We start from the raw sequence: 17318 nt of genomic DNA on the forward strand, positions 1-17318 counted from the left end.
GCGGGTCCGGGCTGGGGATTCGAACCCGCCACCTTAGGTGTACGTGGCTGGCGCCTTAGCCGGTTGAGCTATAGGCGCCGAGCCAGGCTTGTTTAATTTGAGGAGAAATTGCCAGAAAGTTTATACACAGTGATCGTGCTGATTACCCTCTTACCAGAAAGGTTTCAGAGCTCTAGTCGCTCCATATCCCCTCCAACACTGGGTGTTGCTGATCTTTCTGACCTCAGCCATTGTGGTGGGCGTGTAATATGATCATGTTTTAATTTGCATTTCCATGTTGATGACCAGTGATGCTTGTGTGTCTTTGCGTGTCTTCTTTTGGGACTATTTTGCTCATCATTGGACTGCACTCTTGTTTATTTGTGGTGGTTGTCTAATTTGATTGCAAATCCTTTGCTGGGTGATTGATTCTCTCCTGATCTGTGGCTTGTCTTTCCGTAATGTTTGTCAGTGAACAGCAGCTTCTAATTTCAGTGATGTCCAGTTTCTGACTTTTTGATTTTATGGTTAATAATTTCTGTGTTGTGCCTAGAAATAAGTTTACCTACCCTGAGGTCAGGAAAATGTCCTTCTGTGTCTTCTTTTAAAAATTTTATAGTTTTAAATTCTTTATTTAAAGGCTGTGATCCATTTCAAGTTAATTTTTGGATATAAGGTGAGTTAGGGTCAAAATTTATTTTATTTAAGTACAGAGAAATAGTTGTTCTGGCGTCATTTATGAAAAGATTTCCTTTCTTTATTGCATTTTATTGATCAATGAGAATCAGTTGACCAGACGTTTGTAGTCTGTGGGTTCTCCCTTCTGGATTCTATTTTTCCTTGGATCTTTTTGTCTCTCCTTATGTCAGTACCACTTCACATCTTACAGTGTGTGTCCTCTGACTTTATTATGCTTGTTTCATTTTGGGTTGACTATTCTAGTTCTTTTGCATTTTCATAAAATTCTAAAATCAGCTTATTGATTTTGACAAAAAAAGGAAAAAAAGTGCCTGCTCATATTTTGATGGAATTGTGTTAACTCTGTAGATCAATTTAAAGAAAATTCACATCTTAACAATAAGGAATCTTCCAATCCACTAGCATGTACATGTCTTCACTATTGCAAGTCATCTTTAATTTCTATCAACAACATTCTTTTATGCGTATTTTATGCACATTTTAAAATTAAATTTGCTCGTTTGTTTTGTATTAGATGCTCCCGTAAATGCAATTTTAAAAATATTTGTTTTCTAAATGTTTGTTTCTAATACGTATAAGCATAGTAGTTTTGGGTTTTTTTTTGGAAACAGGCTTATTCTATCACCCTGGGTCGAGTGCTGTGGTGTCATAGCTCATAGCAGCCTCAAATTCTTGGGCTCAAGAGATCCCTTTGTCTCAGTTTTTTCTCTTTTTAGTAGAAAATTTTCATTTTTTTTCATTTTTTTCTTTTTTTGAGACAGAGTCTCACTCTCTTGCCGTGGGTAGAGTGCCATGGCAGCATTGTACCTCCCACCAACCTCAGACTCCTGGGTTCAAGTGATCCTCTTGGCTCAGGCTCTAAGTAGGTGGGATTACAGGTGCCCCCCAAAACACTTGGCTATTTTTAGTAGAGAGGCAGGTCTCACTCTTGCTCAGGCTGATCTTGAACTCCTGAACTCAGACAATCCATCCACCTCAGCCTCCCAGAGTGGTAGGATTACAGGCGTGAGCCACGGCCTTATATAATAGATTTTTGTAAGTTGACCTTGTATCTAAGTTCACTTATTCTAGTAATCTGTAGATTCCCGTGAATTTTTTGTTTATACATTCATAGGTACCTTCTGTGTTTAGGCAGATAGAGCATTTTTCGGTTTTAAAATGTTTCTTTTTTTTTGGAGGGGGGGAGTTTTTATCTTTTCCCCATTTTGTCTATGTTTTCCTCTTGGTGTCATCGAGTGCTAAGAATAGCACTACTTAGAAATGTGAAAAGAGGGCAACGCCTATGGCTTAGTGAGCAGGGCACCGGCCCCATATACTGAGGGTGGCGGGTTTGAACCTACTCCCGGCCAATCTGCAACAAATGAATAGCTGGGCGTTGTGGCAGGCGCCTGTAGTCCCAGCTACTCAGGAGGCTGAGGCCAGAGAATCTCCTAAGCCCAAGAGCTAGAGGTTGCTGTGAGTTATGACGCTACAGCACTCTATCCAGGGCGACAACGTGAGACTCTGTCTCTTAAAAAAAAAAAGAAGAAAGAAAAAGAAATGTGAAAAGACAACAGCCAGCGTGGGTAATTCTCATTTTCTACCACAGGTCTCTCTCAGCCTTGTCTGCTTATCATACTGGCTTGATTGCACCAATGAAGATCCGCACAGAGGCCCCTGGGAACCTCCGTTTATACAGCGGGAGCCCTACCCGCAGCGAGAAAGAACAGGTCTCCATCAGCTCCTTCTACTACAAGGAGCGGGTAAGTGCCAGAGCCGTTGCCTTTGATTCTTACCCCTTCTGGGTACTGTTGTCTCCCCGCCTGCCACATGGAACAGCTAAATTAGTAATCCCCCTGTAGGTTTTCACGTTCATGATTAGTTTGCTCAAGAGAGACCATTATTTTGTTCCTTCAGTTGGTTTTAACTGTTATAAAATGTGGGAGGGGCATTAGTTCTTACAATCCACGTGGTTCCTCCCCGTTTAACCCTGTCCTTACTCCACTAAGCTGACTCTCCTTATTTCGGGTAAACGCTTTGCCTTCAGGTCTTTGTTGGTATTCTGATGTTTGTCAACAAATTGAGGGATGCCTCTGAAGGCTTGAGCTCTTAACATATTTGGAACTGCACGGTTGTAAGAAGTCTTAAAGTGAATGTCTAAAATTTTTCCCGAAGATTCCATTTAAGTACCCTTTTTTTTTTTTATTGTTGGGGATTTGTTGAAGGTACAAAGAACGAGGTTACACTGATTGCATTTGTTAGGAAAGTCCCTCTTATAATTGCGTTCTGCCCCCAAGAGGTGTGTCACACACCATGACCCCATTAAATATCCATTTGAATGGACCAGTTTATACAAAAATCAGCTGAACTTGTCCTTATGTTCCTAAGCTCTTAAGGAACTCATTGTCCCCTAAGTAGTTATCATTAAACTGTCGGGAACCTTTGGTAGCACTAGCGAGGAGAATGTTGGCAGAGTGTAGAAATGATTCTGAGAACAATTTCCCTGTTGTCGGATTGAGCCCCTTTTCGCCAAGGTGATGTTTTAAACAAAGTTACCACTGAGCTACCGCACCCACTCAGTCCTTAGGAGTTCTTTGTCGTTGGCCCTCACTAATGAAAAATAATGGATCGTCTTTAAGTAAAATTTGTTTTTAAAAAATTGAATTATTTTAAAATAAGGTACCGATTTCTAGGAAGTATTAGAAGCGTCTGCCCTTCTTGGTTCACACTGATAATGCAGCATCTCCGACTGTGTTCTCAGGGTTGTGTGTGACTTACATGAGTAGCAGCAACTGCTATTTAAGACTGGACTAGTCCTGGGTGAGACCTTTAGTTGAGTAGGGGGAAATGGCCAGTTTTCTGTAGTTCCCCTTCCTCACATTGCTGATGGAATTTTGCCCCCCTTGGGTATCATAGACCTCCTAGGAATACCTGCTAGACTGTGCCACACCCAGGGCTTTGACATTCAAAATGGTTAGTTCTTTTTTTCTTTTTCCATAGGCTCACAGTTAACTGAATATATTATTTGATAGACTGGCTGGAACTCAGGCAAATTATTATCATAAAAGCCAAACGGACTTATGGTGGGCTTTAGTTTCAGGGCCAGGTTGAGGAAACATTTTAGTCAAAGAGGCAATTCTGAATTTTCCCCTTTGATTCATGTCACATGCTACCAGTCTTGACTTCATAGTAGTGTGTAAAGCCCTTTTCTAACAAAAATAACTGCAGTTCCAAGATGGCACCTTTCCTCATGCAAAAGTAAGTCCATGTTTTGAATGATCTGGCCTCTTTTACTATGTACACTGCAGTTATAAAGAGGGGCCAATGGCTCAGCGCCTGTGGCTCAAGTGGCTAAGGCACCAGCTACATAGACCTAAGGTGGCAGGTTCGAATCCAGCCCAGGCCCACCAAACAACAATGATGGCTGTAACCAAAAAATAGCCAGGTGTTGTGGCAGGCGCCTGTGGTCCCAGCTACTTGGGAGGCTGAGGCGGGAGACTCGCTTGAACCCAGGAGTTGGAGGTTGCTGTGAGCTGTGATGCCATGGCACTCTACCCAGGGGGACAGCTTGAGGCTCTGTCTCAAAAAAAAAAAAAGAGGGGCCAGAGGCACATGGAGAACTGTCTCCTATCAGATGAGAACTGCTGAAGAGCAGAGGAAGGATTGTGAGAGTCAGGGGAGGTCTTCCCAGGATGCTTCTCCACAGAACATGGGCTGCTAGAGTCCCCTGATATGGTGTAGTAAGTGATACTTATGTTCTATTTCAAATAGTGACCAAGTAAAATGGGGGGCACTTTTATTACAATTTCACGTGAAATCTTTGTATGGATGTATTGCACATACTGAAAAGTTCAAAAATCATAAGCGTATAGTTCAGTGAATTAACAATCACACAGTCAAAACATAGAACACTGTAAGAACCCCCGAAACCTTGGAGGGGAGACATGTTTTAGTGGCTGACATATAATAATTGTGAGGTTAAATCATAGGAAATTGCTAATATTTGATCGTTTTTAACTTAAGAAAAGTTTGATGTGGATCAATCTAATAGGTTAAGCAGGTAAAAAATGGTGAATTTGAAGTAAACTACTCTCTCGTTGAAGCTGTTCATGTTCATCCATTTACATGGGGCAGAGGGGGCATTGAAGACATGGGCTAGGCCATGCACTTAGATAGGCCTACCTTATCTTCCTCCCAGACGTCAGTACTCCTTATGGAGTATGTTCTAATCCTCAGTGTCTAATTTCACATGTCAAGTGACAACACTTTTATTATTTTTGTTCTGGAAATGATTACAGTTCACTAAATTTCTCTTTGTTTAAGTCTTCGTTTTCAGCCCCAATTTTTCTCCCACGTATTTTGATTTCCTTTAAAATCTCTACCCCTGAGAGATTTGGGTGGGTCAGAGTAAAGGAATGGAATAATTCTGCATTAAGGCATAGCAATGAAGGATTTCTAGGGTATGTTTGAGATTATAAAAAATCTTCGTAGAGCCATTTGGAGATTATTATTGTTTGTTTTTCTCGTTGCTGTTGTGTGTTTTTAACCTGCCTTACTCGAGTCATACTGTTACATTCACCCAAAGGTTCTCTAGATGAATTCCAAAATTTGCTCTTAAAAATGTGAGAGACCTAAAAAAATATCAGATTTCATAGAAGCAAAAGGAGATGTTAACATTCATTTGGCAAGTGGATCAACTATTAATAGCTAATGAAATATTCATTTCAAAAAAAAAAACCAGAAAGAAATATTATTCATTTCCAGGATAAATGAGGAGGCCCAGAACTAATAAATATTAGATACGGCCTTACAAACATTTTTAAAATTTTGCAACCTCTTACTCTTGCTTCAGTTGGTTTCACTAAGATAGCTCAGATGTAAATAACTGGGGAAGCTTTTAACAGAATGCTTTCTAATCTCCATAAACAGATGGAGACTGTTAGCACATTCGATTGTTAGCCAGGGCGCCTGCAAGAGGGTGCCCCCTTGGGCTGAGCTGCCCGCTTCCCCTGTTTCTCCAGGGCCCTCACTTTCCCTGGAATCGCTCTGAAGATCTAATCCTGCAGTCTTAGTATCACGACTCCCAATTCACTCATCATCCCCAGCCATGTACCAGGAAAGATTTGGTATTAAGCCTGTTGAAGAGTATCTTCCTTCTTAGGAGTGAGAATGTGCCCACCATAGAGGAGAACACAGTCTTTTGCCCATCTTTCCAGTCACACTATGATCTTAGTCCTTGTTAGTTCCTCAAATCTTGATTATAGTCCCTTTGCCAGAGCTGTGTTGATGTCAGCCCCCTTACACCTTGAAAAAGGTAACTAAAAAATAACGAATTGGAAGCTTTGTCGGGAGTGTGGTGGGTCGGGAGGGAGGTGAGGGAATCCCAGTAACTGCCGTGCTTAGGTTCAGATTTTTCGATCATTCCAGTCCCCATTTTACAGTATATTATTGTACCTTTTAGTCCATCAGTTGTGTGGGAAGCATTCATTTTACTCTATATTTTTTCCTTTTAATTTTCTTGGTGTTTTTCTTCCCTCTTCCTGGGTGTAACGTTTTCACGCACAGATGTCTCCTCGCTCTGCCCGGCGACGTTGGTCCATACAAGCAATTAACGACTTCCCGGTACTGTGCGCTGTGCAAATACTCTCCTTGACTAATCCTGTCTCTACCCAAAGGCCCAAGAATAAAATGCCACCTGCCTGGCTTTGAGGAACCTGAAATGACAGACTGGCTGGTTTTCAGGACCAGCAATAATAAATTTCATGCTTGGGGGAGTTCAGGCACCAAGGACAGCCTTCTTGTTCAATCAGGGAGTTGCAAATGGGTTAATATTATTAAGGGTGCTGAATGGCCTTTTTTGCAAACGAAACTTTATACTGGGTTTCTTGGGAAGAACCTTGATTATATGCTGTTTGCTCACCTGATTTCACTTGGAGCATTTGCATAATTTCTTAGAACTTTCAAAAGCCTCCTGTGACATGGAGGGAGCAGAGGAAGATATAAGAGGCGTCTGCCATTTGCCACTGTTTTTATAGCCTTGGGCTAGTTCAGAGAGGGAGGTGCCCACCTGCTTCATTGGCATGACACTCATGCTGGTTTAGAACCTTTGGAATTTTCTGGAACAAATTTTTTCCTTGCCATCCGTTTTTTGCATTGACAATAAAACCTCTGCTGTGGACATCCTCTCTTCCTTTTCTCTCTTCCTTACTCACTCCTGTTGGCCATTTTCCCCTCTTCTGTCTTCCTCTCCCAGCCCCTTCATGTTTTAGTAATGCCAAGATGACCTCAAGCTGTGCAAGTCATCCTTGAGTCTTTGTATATAAAGAATATTTAGGGGAATAGTCCCGCAGCCAGTTCATACAAAAACCTCTTGAAAGCAGGAGCCCTGACGAGCACATATCACTGCTGCCAACAACTTATAGGTGGAGCCACTAGCGTGGTCACCTCTCCTTAAAAAAGCCTGTCCTAGCCAGCCCCACTGCTGAATTTCCACTCATTGTCCTGAAGTCCCTGCTCCTGCTGCTATTTAAACAAGAGCTCATTTTGACTCCCTGCCCACTCTGCTGATTGTGCATTGCTGATGGGGTTGCTGCGAAGCAGTTGGTGGCTTATTCTTGGGCTGTTTTTACATATTCAACCCATATATTGGCATCGATGTTGCCTCCGATTGTAGCAGTAATACTGGTGGTACAGTCGCAAGCTGGCTGTTGGTTGTCATTTCAGTGCTATTTACACCAGTGCTTCCCCTTCCCACCCCCCACCCCCCAGTCCTTTCTTCCCTGTCCTCTTTGCCATAACTCCATGAACCCTTCTTGGTATGTTCAGAGTGGCATCCTGGTACTCATCACGTAATAATTTGTCTGTCTTGCTTTGCCTCTCTGCCCTTAATCCCTTCTCATGAAATCTGTGGGGATGGGACATTTTCTGTCTGTGGAGCATTGAAAGGACTTAGGAAAACATGCAGAGTCCTCTGCTTCCCCGAGGTACCAGTTTTACTGCCCAGAAAATTATCTCCATTTAAGCCCGTCAGAGTGGGACTGGAGCAATGCAGGATGCTGAGGGCCTTTTAGACCATAGCGCCCACTCAGAAAGATTAACCACATTTTCACTTGATGTGTCATTGTTCTCTGGAACCAAAGAATCCCCAAAGAAATCTGTGTGTGATCACTTGATAGGTAATAAGTGGAAAAATAAGTCTTAGGAGAGGTGTAGATGGAATGCGAACCCTTTAATTGCCAAAGCACTGGAGGAAACACCGTGGGAAATTGTCCATTTACTTGTTAGGTAGTAGCAAGGACTTGCAGGTCTAACTAGGATCTGATTTGAGATTTAGCGTGTCTTCATTTAGGCAGCTTTGTTAATTTTGAATCCCCAGAATAGCCACTAGGCGGAGTTACTAAGTCACTTCTATACCCTGAAGGGAAGGTAGGTCATGTTTAAAAACAATTGACCAGTGGTTAGGGTGCCGGCCACATGCACTGGGGCTGGTGGGTTCAAACCTGCTCAGGGTCTGCTAAACAACAGTGACAACAATAACAAAAAAACAGCAGGGCATTGTGGCAGGTGCCTGTAGTCCCACCTACTTGGGAGGCTGAGGCAAGAGAATTGCTTAAGCCCAAGAGTTTGAGGTTATTATGAGCTGTAGTGCCACAGCACTCTACCAAGGGCAACATAGTGAGACTCTGTCTCAAAAAAAAAAAAAGTAAAGGGTGGCGCCTATGGCTCAAAGGAGTAGTGCCCTGGCCCCGTATGCCAGAGGTGGTGGGTTCAAACCCAGCCCCAGCCAAAAACTGCAAAAAAAAAAGTAAATACTATTGACCAACAAATTAAAAAACAAATATTGAAACTATTTTGTGGCCTTAAAAAATTTTGATAATATTTTGTAGTTATTCTTTGCTGGAATAAAACAACGAATATTGCTATCTCATAATTGCTTTCACAATTTGATTCCTGGTGACAGCTATAATTAGGGTGATCCCACATTAGGGAGCCTTATTCTGGTGTAGGCTGAAAGGCAGCTGAGTGAGGTTGCGTAAAGCTCTCCCTAGAGATCCACTGTTACAGATCAAATGGAATCACATAGAAGCCTGGTGTCTCCAGAAGTCCCAGGAAAGACAGACTGTGATTTCCATAATTCAGAGAAGGATGACTGCAAAAAGTTGTCAAAGCCCACTCTCCTTACATTTTCATCAAGTATTTATTGACAGCTTACACTGGTTTGTTTCTACGGCTCTCTGTAACCCAAAGCTGCCAGCCAGGAAAGAGTCCTAAGATATCTCTTTGGACTCTGAGTTTCCTGCTGTCTAAATGTGCCTGATCCTGACAAATGCAGAAAAGGAGATTAAGCCATCAGAGGTGCAGACTGTCAACCCCCGACCTGAAATTTAGCATCTTGGCCTAAATGTGGCCCCAGACACTCAGCCTAGCACGACATAGCCACAGGGGTCAGCAGAAAAGTGACCAAAGCTGTGAGCAGTTGTAGGAGGTGTTGGGCGGGTGTCACTAGAATCAGATAGGGATCTTCTCACATGCAGAAACAGGTTAGTTAAAAAAGGGACCCAACTATTCACATATTATTAATAGGTACTTTAGTCGGGATTTAATTTTTTTTCTTCTTAGTCCAAGATCAAACACTGATAATCAAGTCAAGAATGAGTTTAGCAGCCTGGCAGGCCTGTCTCAGCTCTTAGGACTGTGACCTTGAGTGAGCCTCATCCTCACTTGTAAAACGGGACAATATCCCCATGTCCCAGAGCTGTGGTGAGGCCCATGCTAGCTCAGAGTAAGCAGGAGCTAATATTGACACTCCCAAGTCAAACATTTGTACACTTGAACTTGTGTCAGTGGTCAATTTCCAGAAGGGCTTGTCTACTTGCAAATGAGCCACTTTTTGGCATGTGGAACTTAATGTAATTAATCATGTGTTTTTATTAGGTTTGCTTTAGAAGTCAGGAAGCTGTGGTTATTTTTATTTTCAGAGGATGCTGAAAGCTAGTAGACCTCATCCTTCACAGGCCACAGGCTTCCGTTTATTTTTGCTGTATAGTTAAACTGAGCTATAATGAGTGTTCAATTGCCTAAGTGCTGCTCATTTCTCTTTGTAATAAGGAGCCAGAGTGACAGCCTGGCGCAGTGTTCAGAAGCCCTCTAGCTGACCTGGAAGACCGTATAGGTGGATCCTATTCATTCCAGGCAGCATCATTTTAGTGTAGATTTTTTTTTTCCAAATCCAGTACCCTAAGTCTCATTTAAGATAACTAATTACATGGGACCTGTGGAGGTGTCTTTTCCTGGGATTTTTTTTTTTTTTTTGGCCGGGGCTGGATTTGAACCCTCCACCTCCAGCATATGGGGCCAGCACCTTACTCCTCTGAGCCACAGGCGCTGCCCTTTTCCTCGGATTTTTAAACTCTTAGAAACCCGATTAAAAATCAGTGAAACGAGTCTGTGTGCCTTGTACCTTCCCTGTTCTGGTTAAGCCCGTTGTGTAGTTCACTGTCACTGCAGGGTAGATTGAGGGGACATCACCTTCCCTAAACTGGCTATGTCATAGCATTCAGTGCAACTGTCACCACACCTGTCTTAGGTCAGGGAACTGCCTGGCTCCAGCCCATTCTGACAGGTCGTTTGCTCTTTAACTTATTCTCCCCTTATTTGTACTCACGTCAGGATGCTTGTGGCTAAAAGGATGGTATTTTTTGTGAGTTAGCACATCATTCTTGAAGAAAGAAGTAGGGGAAGTAGATAATGGAAGGTGTATCCTGCAATAATGGATTAAACATCCCCTTTTATTGCAGAATAATGACTTGGGCATTGATAAGTAGTAAATAGTAATTGAATTACTTCTCAAGAAGTAATTGACAACATAGCGTGCATGCTTACAAATGACAATAAACAATTCATAGATATGTCCACTAAGCTTTATTTACCTGCCCTGAACTAAGTCTGGGTGTCCTGGATTTAGTAGGTTCCAAGATACACAATAACCCTGTTATTATGTTGCATGGGGCAACTTTGGGATTAGATGGTTCATCAGTGGTCAGGAATTCCTGGCTAGACCAAGACTGATTCATGGGAGAGTGACTATACAAAAATCCTTTCCAAAAAATGAGATTATTTGTGAGCCATTTAAATAACAATCTAAATCCCTCTAGTTTACATACATTCATAATAATTAGGTTTTGCAATTGCACTTTTCAGCTTACACAATTTGTGCCCATGCCCTTTCATTGTCCGCTTATTTAACTTGTGAGATTGGCACAACAGAGCTTGTGATTAGCCACAAGTTCTCAGTAAGCAAGGAAAGAATGACAATTGTGAGACTATACTGGCCCCAAATAAGTGACTCTCCTGGGCTCCTGTTGAGCCACTGCACATGGCGTAAGAGCAGTAAGCCTCGGCTTTCTGACTCCGCCTTTCAGGGCCCTCCCACGAGCTCCCTTTGCATCAGGTTAGTGAATGTGTCACTCCTTTCCTTAGTCAGATCTCTCTGACGACCTCCTATTTAACTTCTGGCAATAAAGTGAAATAGATTATTGCTCCACTGACGGGCTGTCATTTTGAAAATACCAGGTGGGGCTGTGCTCTGATCATTTGTTTTCCAGGACAGCTCTCATTTCACACGTGCAGGCTGCTCACACACACAGCCCCTTCTAGGTGAGACTCTGGGGAAATGGGACACTTAGTCATTACCTCCTGTGTCCACACGCAAGTCTCTTGATTCAGATACTTTTGACATTCGCAAATGATCCCCCTTTTAGAAACAATTCAAGTCTACTAGAAAAGCAGGGTCATTCTCAAGCTGCTAAGCTTCTCTGTCTTCCTGTTATAGATTAAGGTTTGCAGAGCCCGCACTGCTGGGTCTGAATTACATTTACAACAAATCCTGTTGAAACTGAGAAGAAAAATCTTTGATTAGTTTCAGGCAAGGACTTTGAACCTACTAATGAACTCAACCTAAAAATTATTCCTCTCCCACAATTTTGGGGTCTTTACTAACTTATTTATCTGCCATCCTAAAAATTAATTCATTAATCCTGGCTTCCTGGTATTTATTTTTGAGCACCTGAAGAATATAGCCCTGTAGTAGGTGCTTATTTTCCTGTTAGGATTTTGAATCAAGAGCTCAATGCCCTTTGTTATCCTTTTATTTCCTACAGATGCTGATTCCCATAATTGTGAGCATGATGTAATTTAGAGTCTCTGCAAATTACCAATGACCCAAATCTGATGTGCTCTGCAGCTGTAGGTCTCCACTTGTCATAAGTCCCCGTGAGTTATAACTTGTCATTTCCCCCAGAAATCACGGCGGTGGAAAAGTAAGCGTGAGGGGTCGGACTCTGGCAATCGGCAGATCAAAGCGGCCGGGAAGGTCATCATCCAGGACATCACGTGCCTCCTTCCTGTTCACAAATCCCTGGGAGAACTGTACATGTAAGTGTGACCTGATGTACCAGCCTGTAGCCCCGCCTATTGGGGAGGGTGAGGCAGAAGGATCTTTTGAGCCCAGGAGTCTAACCTGGGCAACATAGGGAGACTCCATCTCTTAAAAAGAAAAAAATGTTTTTAAAGTAAGCTGCAATTAACATTTAGCCATGATTAGCAAATGTTTTTTTTTTTCTTTTTTAAGTGTTAGAATTCAAAAAGCAGTTTTAGGAGAAGCCCAGCAAATTAGCTTCCTATTGCTAGTAATACATTACCACAAAGAGAGAAGCTTCAAATAGCTGTCATGTATTATCTCATGATCTCCGTGGGTCAAGAATCTGGGCATGGCTCTGCTGGGTCCTTGCTCAGGGTCTCACCAGGCTGAAGTCATGGTGTTGGCCAGGTGGTGGTCCTAGCCAGTGCTCAGGTCTCTCCTCCAAGCCCATTCAGGTTGTTGGCAAAATTCAGTCCCTTGGGGCTGCGGAACTCTTCTGTGAATTTCATCTTCCTAGAGGCCAGCAAGAGTGGCTCATACCCACTTCACCTTCTTTCTAAGCCCTCGCCTGATCAGGTCAGGCCCACTCAGGACAGCCTCCCCTTTGATGAAACCAGAGTCCACTGCTTAATAACATAGTCATGGAAAAGGGACATCCCGTTGGTGCTCACCAGTGTTGTCCACGTTCAAAGGGAGGGTGTTATACAAAGCACGCTTGGTAGGGGGCAGGAAGCTTGAGGACCATCTTAGGTATGAAAAACAGATAAGAGCAGAGCTGTTTGGAGTAGAAGGGAGGAAAGGGGTGAGTGACCAGCATGCAGAGGCTGGCCTGCAGTTCCATGCTTCTTGAACTCATAGTAGAAAGTATTTCCTTTGTCCGATATGTGTTCCTACTATTTAGGAACCACAGTCTTGCACATATTTAAATCCATTTTTATTCAACCATCAAACCCTGGGAACTCCACAGACAAGCTGGCGGGCAAATTGGTATTTGAATGTGGCCTCCTCTCCCCACATCAAAGAGGTGAGTAGTTTCACCTTCCCCAGGCCGGAACCCACAGCTGTGTTGACATCAGCTCTAGTTCAACTTTCCTTCCCCGTCAGGTAGGCAAGGCCAACACAGAATCAGTCATTCTGACTGACAACCGAAAAAGCTATTCCCGGACTATGTGTTAAGCCAGGAGTCATTGATTTAGGAAGGTAGACTAGAAACTTGTTTATTCTTTTTTAAAAAATTTCAGATTGAACGTGAATGATATTCAGGAAACATGTCAGAAGAACGCCACTTCGGCCTTGCTTGTGGGAAGAAAGGATCTGGTCCAGGTATTGTACATCCCTTTTGGTGGAGATTGGGATTCTTCTTTAAGAGCAAGTTGTTTTCACTTTGTAATTACGGGTTAGCAACCTTTTCAAGGTGTGCCTCCTGTTGTGTAACTCCTTTGCTATTTTCTTTGCCAACCCATAGGGCTAGAGCAGCCCCTGGATGTGTTTGTCTTACTAGTGCTTAGTTGGGAAGGTCTAAAGCATTTACTGAGGGCTGCGTGGTGGCTCACACCTGTAACCCTAGCACTCTGGAAGACCAAGGCAAAAAGATTGCTTGAGCTCAGGAATTCAAGACCAGCTTGAACAAGAGCGAGACCCTATCTCTACTAAAAACAGAAAAAATTACCTGGATGTTGTGGCAGGTGCTCGTACTCCCACCTCCTTGGGAGGCTGAGGAGGGAAGATCTCTTAAGCCCAGGAGTCTGAGGTTGCTGTGAGCTGTGACATCACAGCACTCAACCCCAGGGTGACAGAGTAAGACTCTGTCTCAAATAGATAAAGAAAGAAAGAAAGAAAAAGTAAAGCATTTACTGAGCATTTTTATTAGTCTCCTTTCGATTCCCCTCACATGGTGATTGTCACATACCTAAATGTGAGCGTCTGTATCTTTGCCATTTGCACCCTCCATCTTTTGTAACTTTTCAAAATGCTTCATTTCATAAAAGGTTTATTTAGCAAAGTGTTCCTTTGTAGGTGTTCATTTTTAAAACGTGATTTAATATTATAAAATTACAATATTATATAATATTACAAAATTTAAATTTCCTTCATTTTAGTAGGAACACAGCAGTGTATTAGAGCAAACTATTTCTGTGTTGTTTTGATCAACAGCTTTATTGAGATACAGTCCACATGCCGTGGAATTTACCCGCTGAAATGTACCATTCAGCGGTTTTTATCATTCAAAGTTGTGTGACCATCACCACAAACAGGTTTAGAACATTTTCATCATCCCCTAAAGAGACCCTGAAACCCCCAATTGTCACCTCTTAATCTCTTCTTCCTCCCAGCCCTGGGCACCCACTCATCAGTTTCCTTTCTCAATCGTACCCTTATTCGTCAGCACGAGGATTAGACTGAGCAATGGAACCTGCCAGCTGTTGTTCTGTCAGCTCGATTTTCTCCCTTATCACCCTCTGAATGAATCAAAGCGAAGCCCTGTCCTTGATGTTTATCAGATTAAAAAATCCCTAACATTTCCATTTGTCTTCTAACAAACTGTCATGTCTCTGCCAAAAACCTTTTGGGAGAAGTTGAGTGATAGATTTCCTCTGTTCTGCTTGTGTTAATGTTCTGGGGATGCTAAGAAGGCACCAGGAGGTAGTAGAAAGTTCTGGGCGGAACCAAGGGCAGAGGCCTAGGTGCAGTTTGACTTCCTCGCACAGGGACACGAGGCGGGTTGTTTTGCAGTGTTTCAGCCTCCATGTGTTTGTAAACTGAAAACCTTAAGAATAAGTACCTCATAGGGTTGGTGAGAAGTTGGGCAAATGCCATACTAAGGTCGATGTAAGGTTCATTTTCCGGAAAAAAACATTCTTTGAGGAAAAATGACTTGTAAAGGTTTTTGGTTTTAAATTTTTCAGTTCCTTTCTGGCAGAGCTGATTGGGAAGGGCAGGCCAGTCCGAGTGAAGTGGCAAGACTCTTGTGTTCAGACAGACCCAGCTTAAATCTGGGCTCTGCACTCTTTTGTTGTACATTTATAAGCAAGCCACCTAATCTTTCTGAACCTCAAGTTCATCAGCTATAAAATAGGAACAATACTTTTAAAGTAATTGTGAGAACTAAATAATACATGTGAAATCCCATAACTTTATTTGATAGATGGCAAATGCCCCCTATATGGTACAGTTACTGCCGCTGTCCTTGTAATCCATCATCATTTAGGACATGTGACATGATACTGTTTAAAGGGACAGAGGAATGACATCAGTGAAAATATTGGCATTCTCTTTTTTGTTCTTCATGCCCATGTTGAAGATGATGTGAATACAACTGATTGTTGACAAAGAGTTGCAAAAATAAATCAAGTGTCACTATTTTTTTTTTTTTTTAAAGACATTTAGGAAGTGAGGAAATACAGGCTTCGGTTGGCAGCCCGGGTGGTAAACATCCTGTCCCAGAAAGTCATTGACTCTTTAGAGCACCCACTCAGTGGATCGCTGATGACAGAGATGAATGTAAACTTCACGTTTCTCTTTTCAAATAGTACTTGGGTATATTTTTCGAGTACAGTTGGTGCCACATAATTTCACTGGTTTTGCATGTCTGATGTTTCTCTACCGGTTCTGCAGTGGTTTTGTGTGCTTATTCTTTCTTCTTAGAGTAGGAACTCCTCCATTCTTCCTTTTGAGCTTCTGAGAGTCTAGTGTAGTGTTTTTCGGTTATTGAGCATACAGCGAAGTATTGCTACTTAAAAAGATTTTGCAGAAGTATTCAATCATGGAAGATTTTGAGGGGATGGGGGCTTTGTTTATGACATGAGGAATTTAATGTGTGCCTTGGATCTCACAGACACTTAATTGAGCATTCGTTCCTGCTTGATGACTCTAAACCCCAGGATATTTTAAATTTGAAGGTTTTTCTCAGATTTAGCATCATCAGAGAGAGAGGGAAGCCTGTTTTGCCATTTTTTTAAGCTTCAGAGAGTCCTAAATCTTGTATAATGAAGGCAACAAAGTTTTGTACTATTTGGGTAAAGAAGGATCTTAAACATAATATAGAATGCTTTTTTATTTCTCCCTGCCAACCCAGCTCACTAATGAAGCAGCAGAAAATGTGATATGAGTCAGAGGTTAAATAGAAGACCTTTTCAAATGAGCACACTGTGTCATTTCTCCAAAGTTGACTTAATGAAAGTTTTTAAGGCCAGTGTTTCTCAAACTTCATATAGCGTATGTACACGGTCCCCTAAGGGTCTTGTTAAGCTTTAAATTATGACTCACTGGGTCTGAGTGGGGCCTAAAATTCTGCATTTCCAGAAGCTTCCGACTTTTGCCACCCTCAGAGTGGCAAGGCGTGAAGTTGTATCTGAGGTTTCTGTTCCCGGGCTCACCAGTTTGAGTTTGTGTGTTTCTCCCTGCTCTGTCTAGGTCTGGTCCCTGGCTACGGTAGCTACAGATCTTTGCCTTGGTCCAAAGTCTGATCCAGATCTGGAAACACCCTGGGCTCGGCATCCATTCGGTCGACAGCTGCTGGAGTCCCTGTAGGTTTTGAGAGCTAAAAACGAGGAAAATGAGTGATGGCAATTTTAGGTCTGTAAACAAAGAGTTCAGAGGCCTGAAGAATGAGAAGTAGGATCTTTCCTTTTAGTGCTGAAATAATTTGTGTGTAAAACTAATTTATTGCAGAAGTAGCTGTACAATATTTGTCTTTTATAACAAAGATTTGAAACCCCTAAGACTCACGTGTCCTTTAGAGGTTCACGCTTTAGTCCAGAAATCATATCAGTCTGAACCCAGGAATTTGAGCTCTTAAAATGCTACATTTCTTCTTGGGAGTTGTAGTATCTTACCCCTGAGGACAGATTAGAGAAGCGACTGTTGACATTCATGTTTGCCAAAGGCCGTGATGCTCCCACCCTGTTAGGCAAGTCCTAAAAACATTGACTTAAAAAAAATATATATGGGACGGTGCCTGTGGCTCACAAGGATAGGACACCAGCCCCATATGCTGGAGGCGGCAGGTTCAAACCCAGCCCTGGCCAAAAAAGAAAAATACATATATATATATATATATATATATATATATACATTCCCACTTACATACATATGATAAGTGGGAATTATACTATACAAAATAACACCAAGTCAAATCACTTGACTCTCTGTAACATGGCTGCCCAGGGCTTTGGCAGAGAAACTACTTTTTTAGGTTGTCGTTTCTCTACTCACGCCTTGAGGCCAGTCCTGGGACATGGGC

General features: G+C 42.3%; 1 protein-coding gene across 5 annotated transcripts in view; it reads left to right on the plus strand.

Annotated features, from left to right (window-relative positions):
• The window catches only part of WDR59 (WD repeat domain 59), a 95617-nt gene that overhangs the window by 67184 nt on the left and 11115 nt on the right, over positions 1-17318 (plus strand). For 3 of the 5 annotated variants that reach the window (XM_023514076.1, XM_023514074.1, XM_012806160.2), the window contains exons 18-22: positions 2267-2420; positions 6223-6279; positions 11957-12090; positions 13318-13399; positions 16490-16602. In XM_023514076.1, the coding sequence (XP_023369844.1) occupies positions 2267-2420; positions 6223-6279; positions 11957-12090; positions 13318-13399; positions 16490-16602 (540 nt within the window). The remainder of the gene's footprint in view (positions 1-2266; positions 2421-6222; positions 6280-11956; positions 12091-13317; positions 13400-16489; positions 16603-17318) is intronic. The other 2 variants (XM_023514075.1, XM_003791329.3) reach the window with 1 other exon arrangement.

The sequence above is a fragment of the Otolemur garnettii genome, unplaced genomic scaffold, assembly GCF_000181295.1.
Source record: "Otolemur garnettii isolate 467f Iridium unplaced genomic scaffold, OtoGar3 scaffold00047, whole genome shotgun sequence".
NCBI classification, from domain to species: domain Eukaryota; kingdom Metazoa; phylum Chordata; class Mammalia; order Primates; family Galagidae; genus Otolemur; species Otolemur garnettii.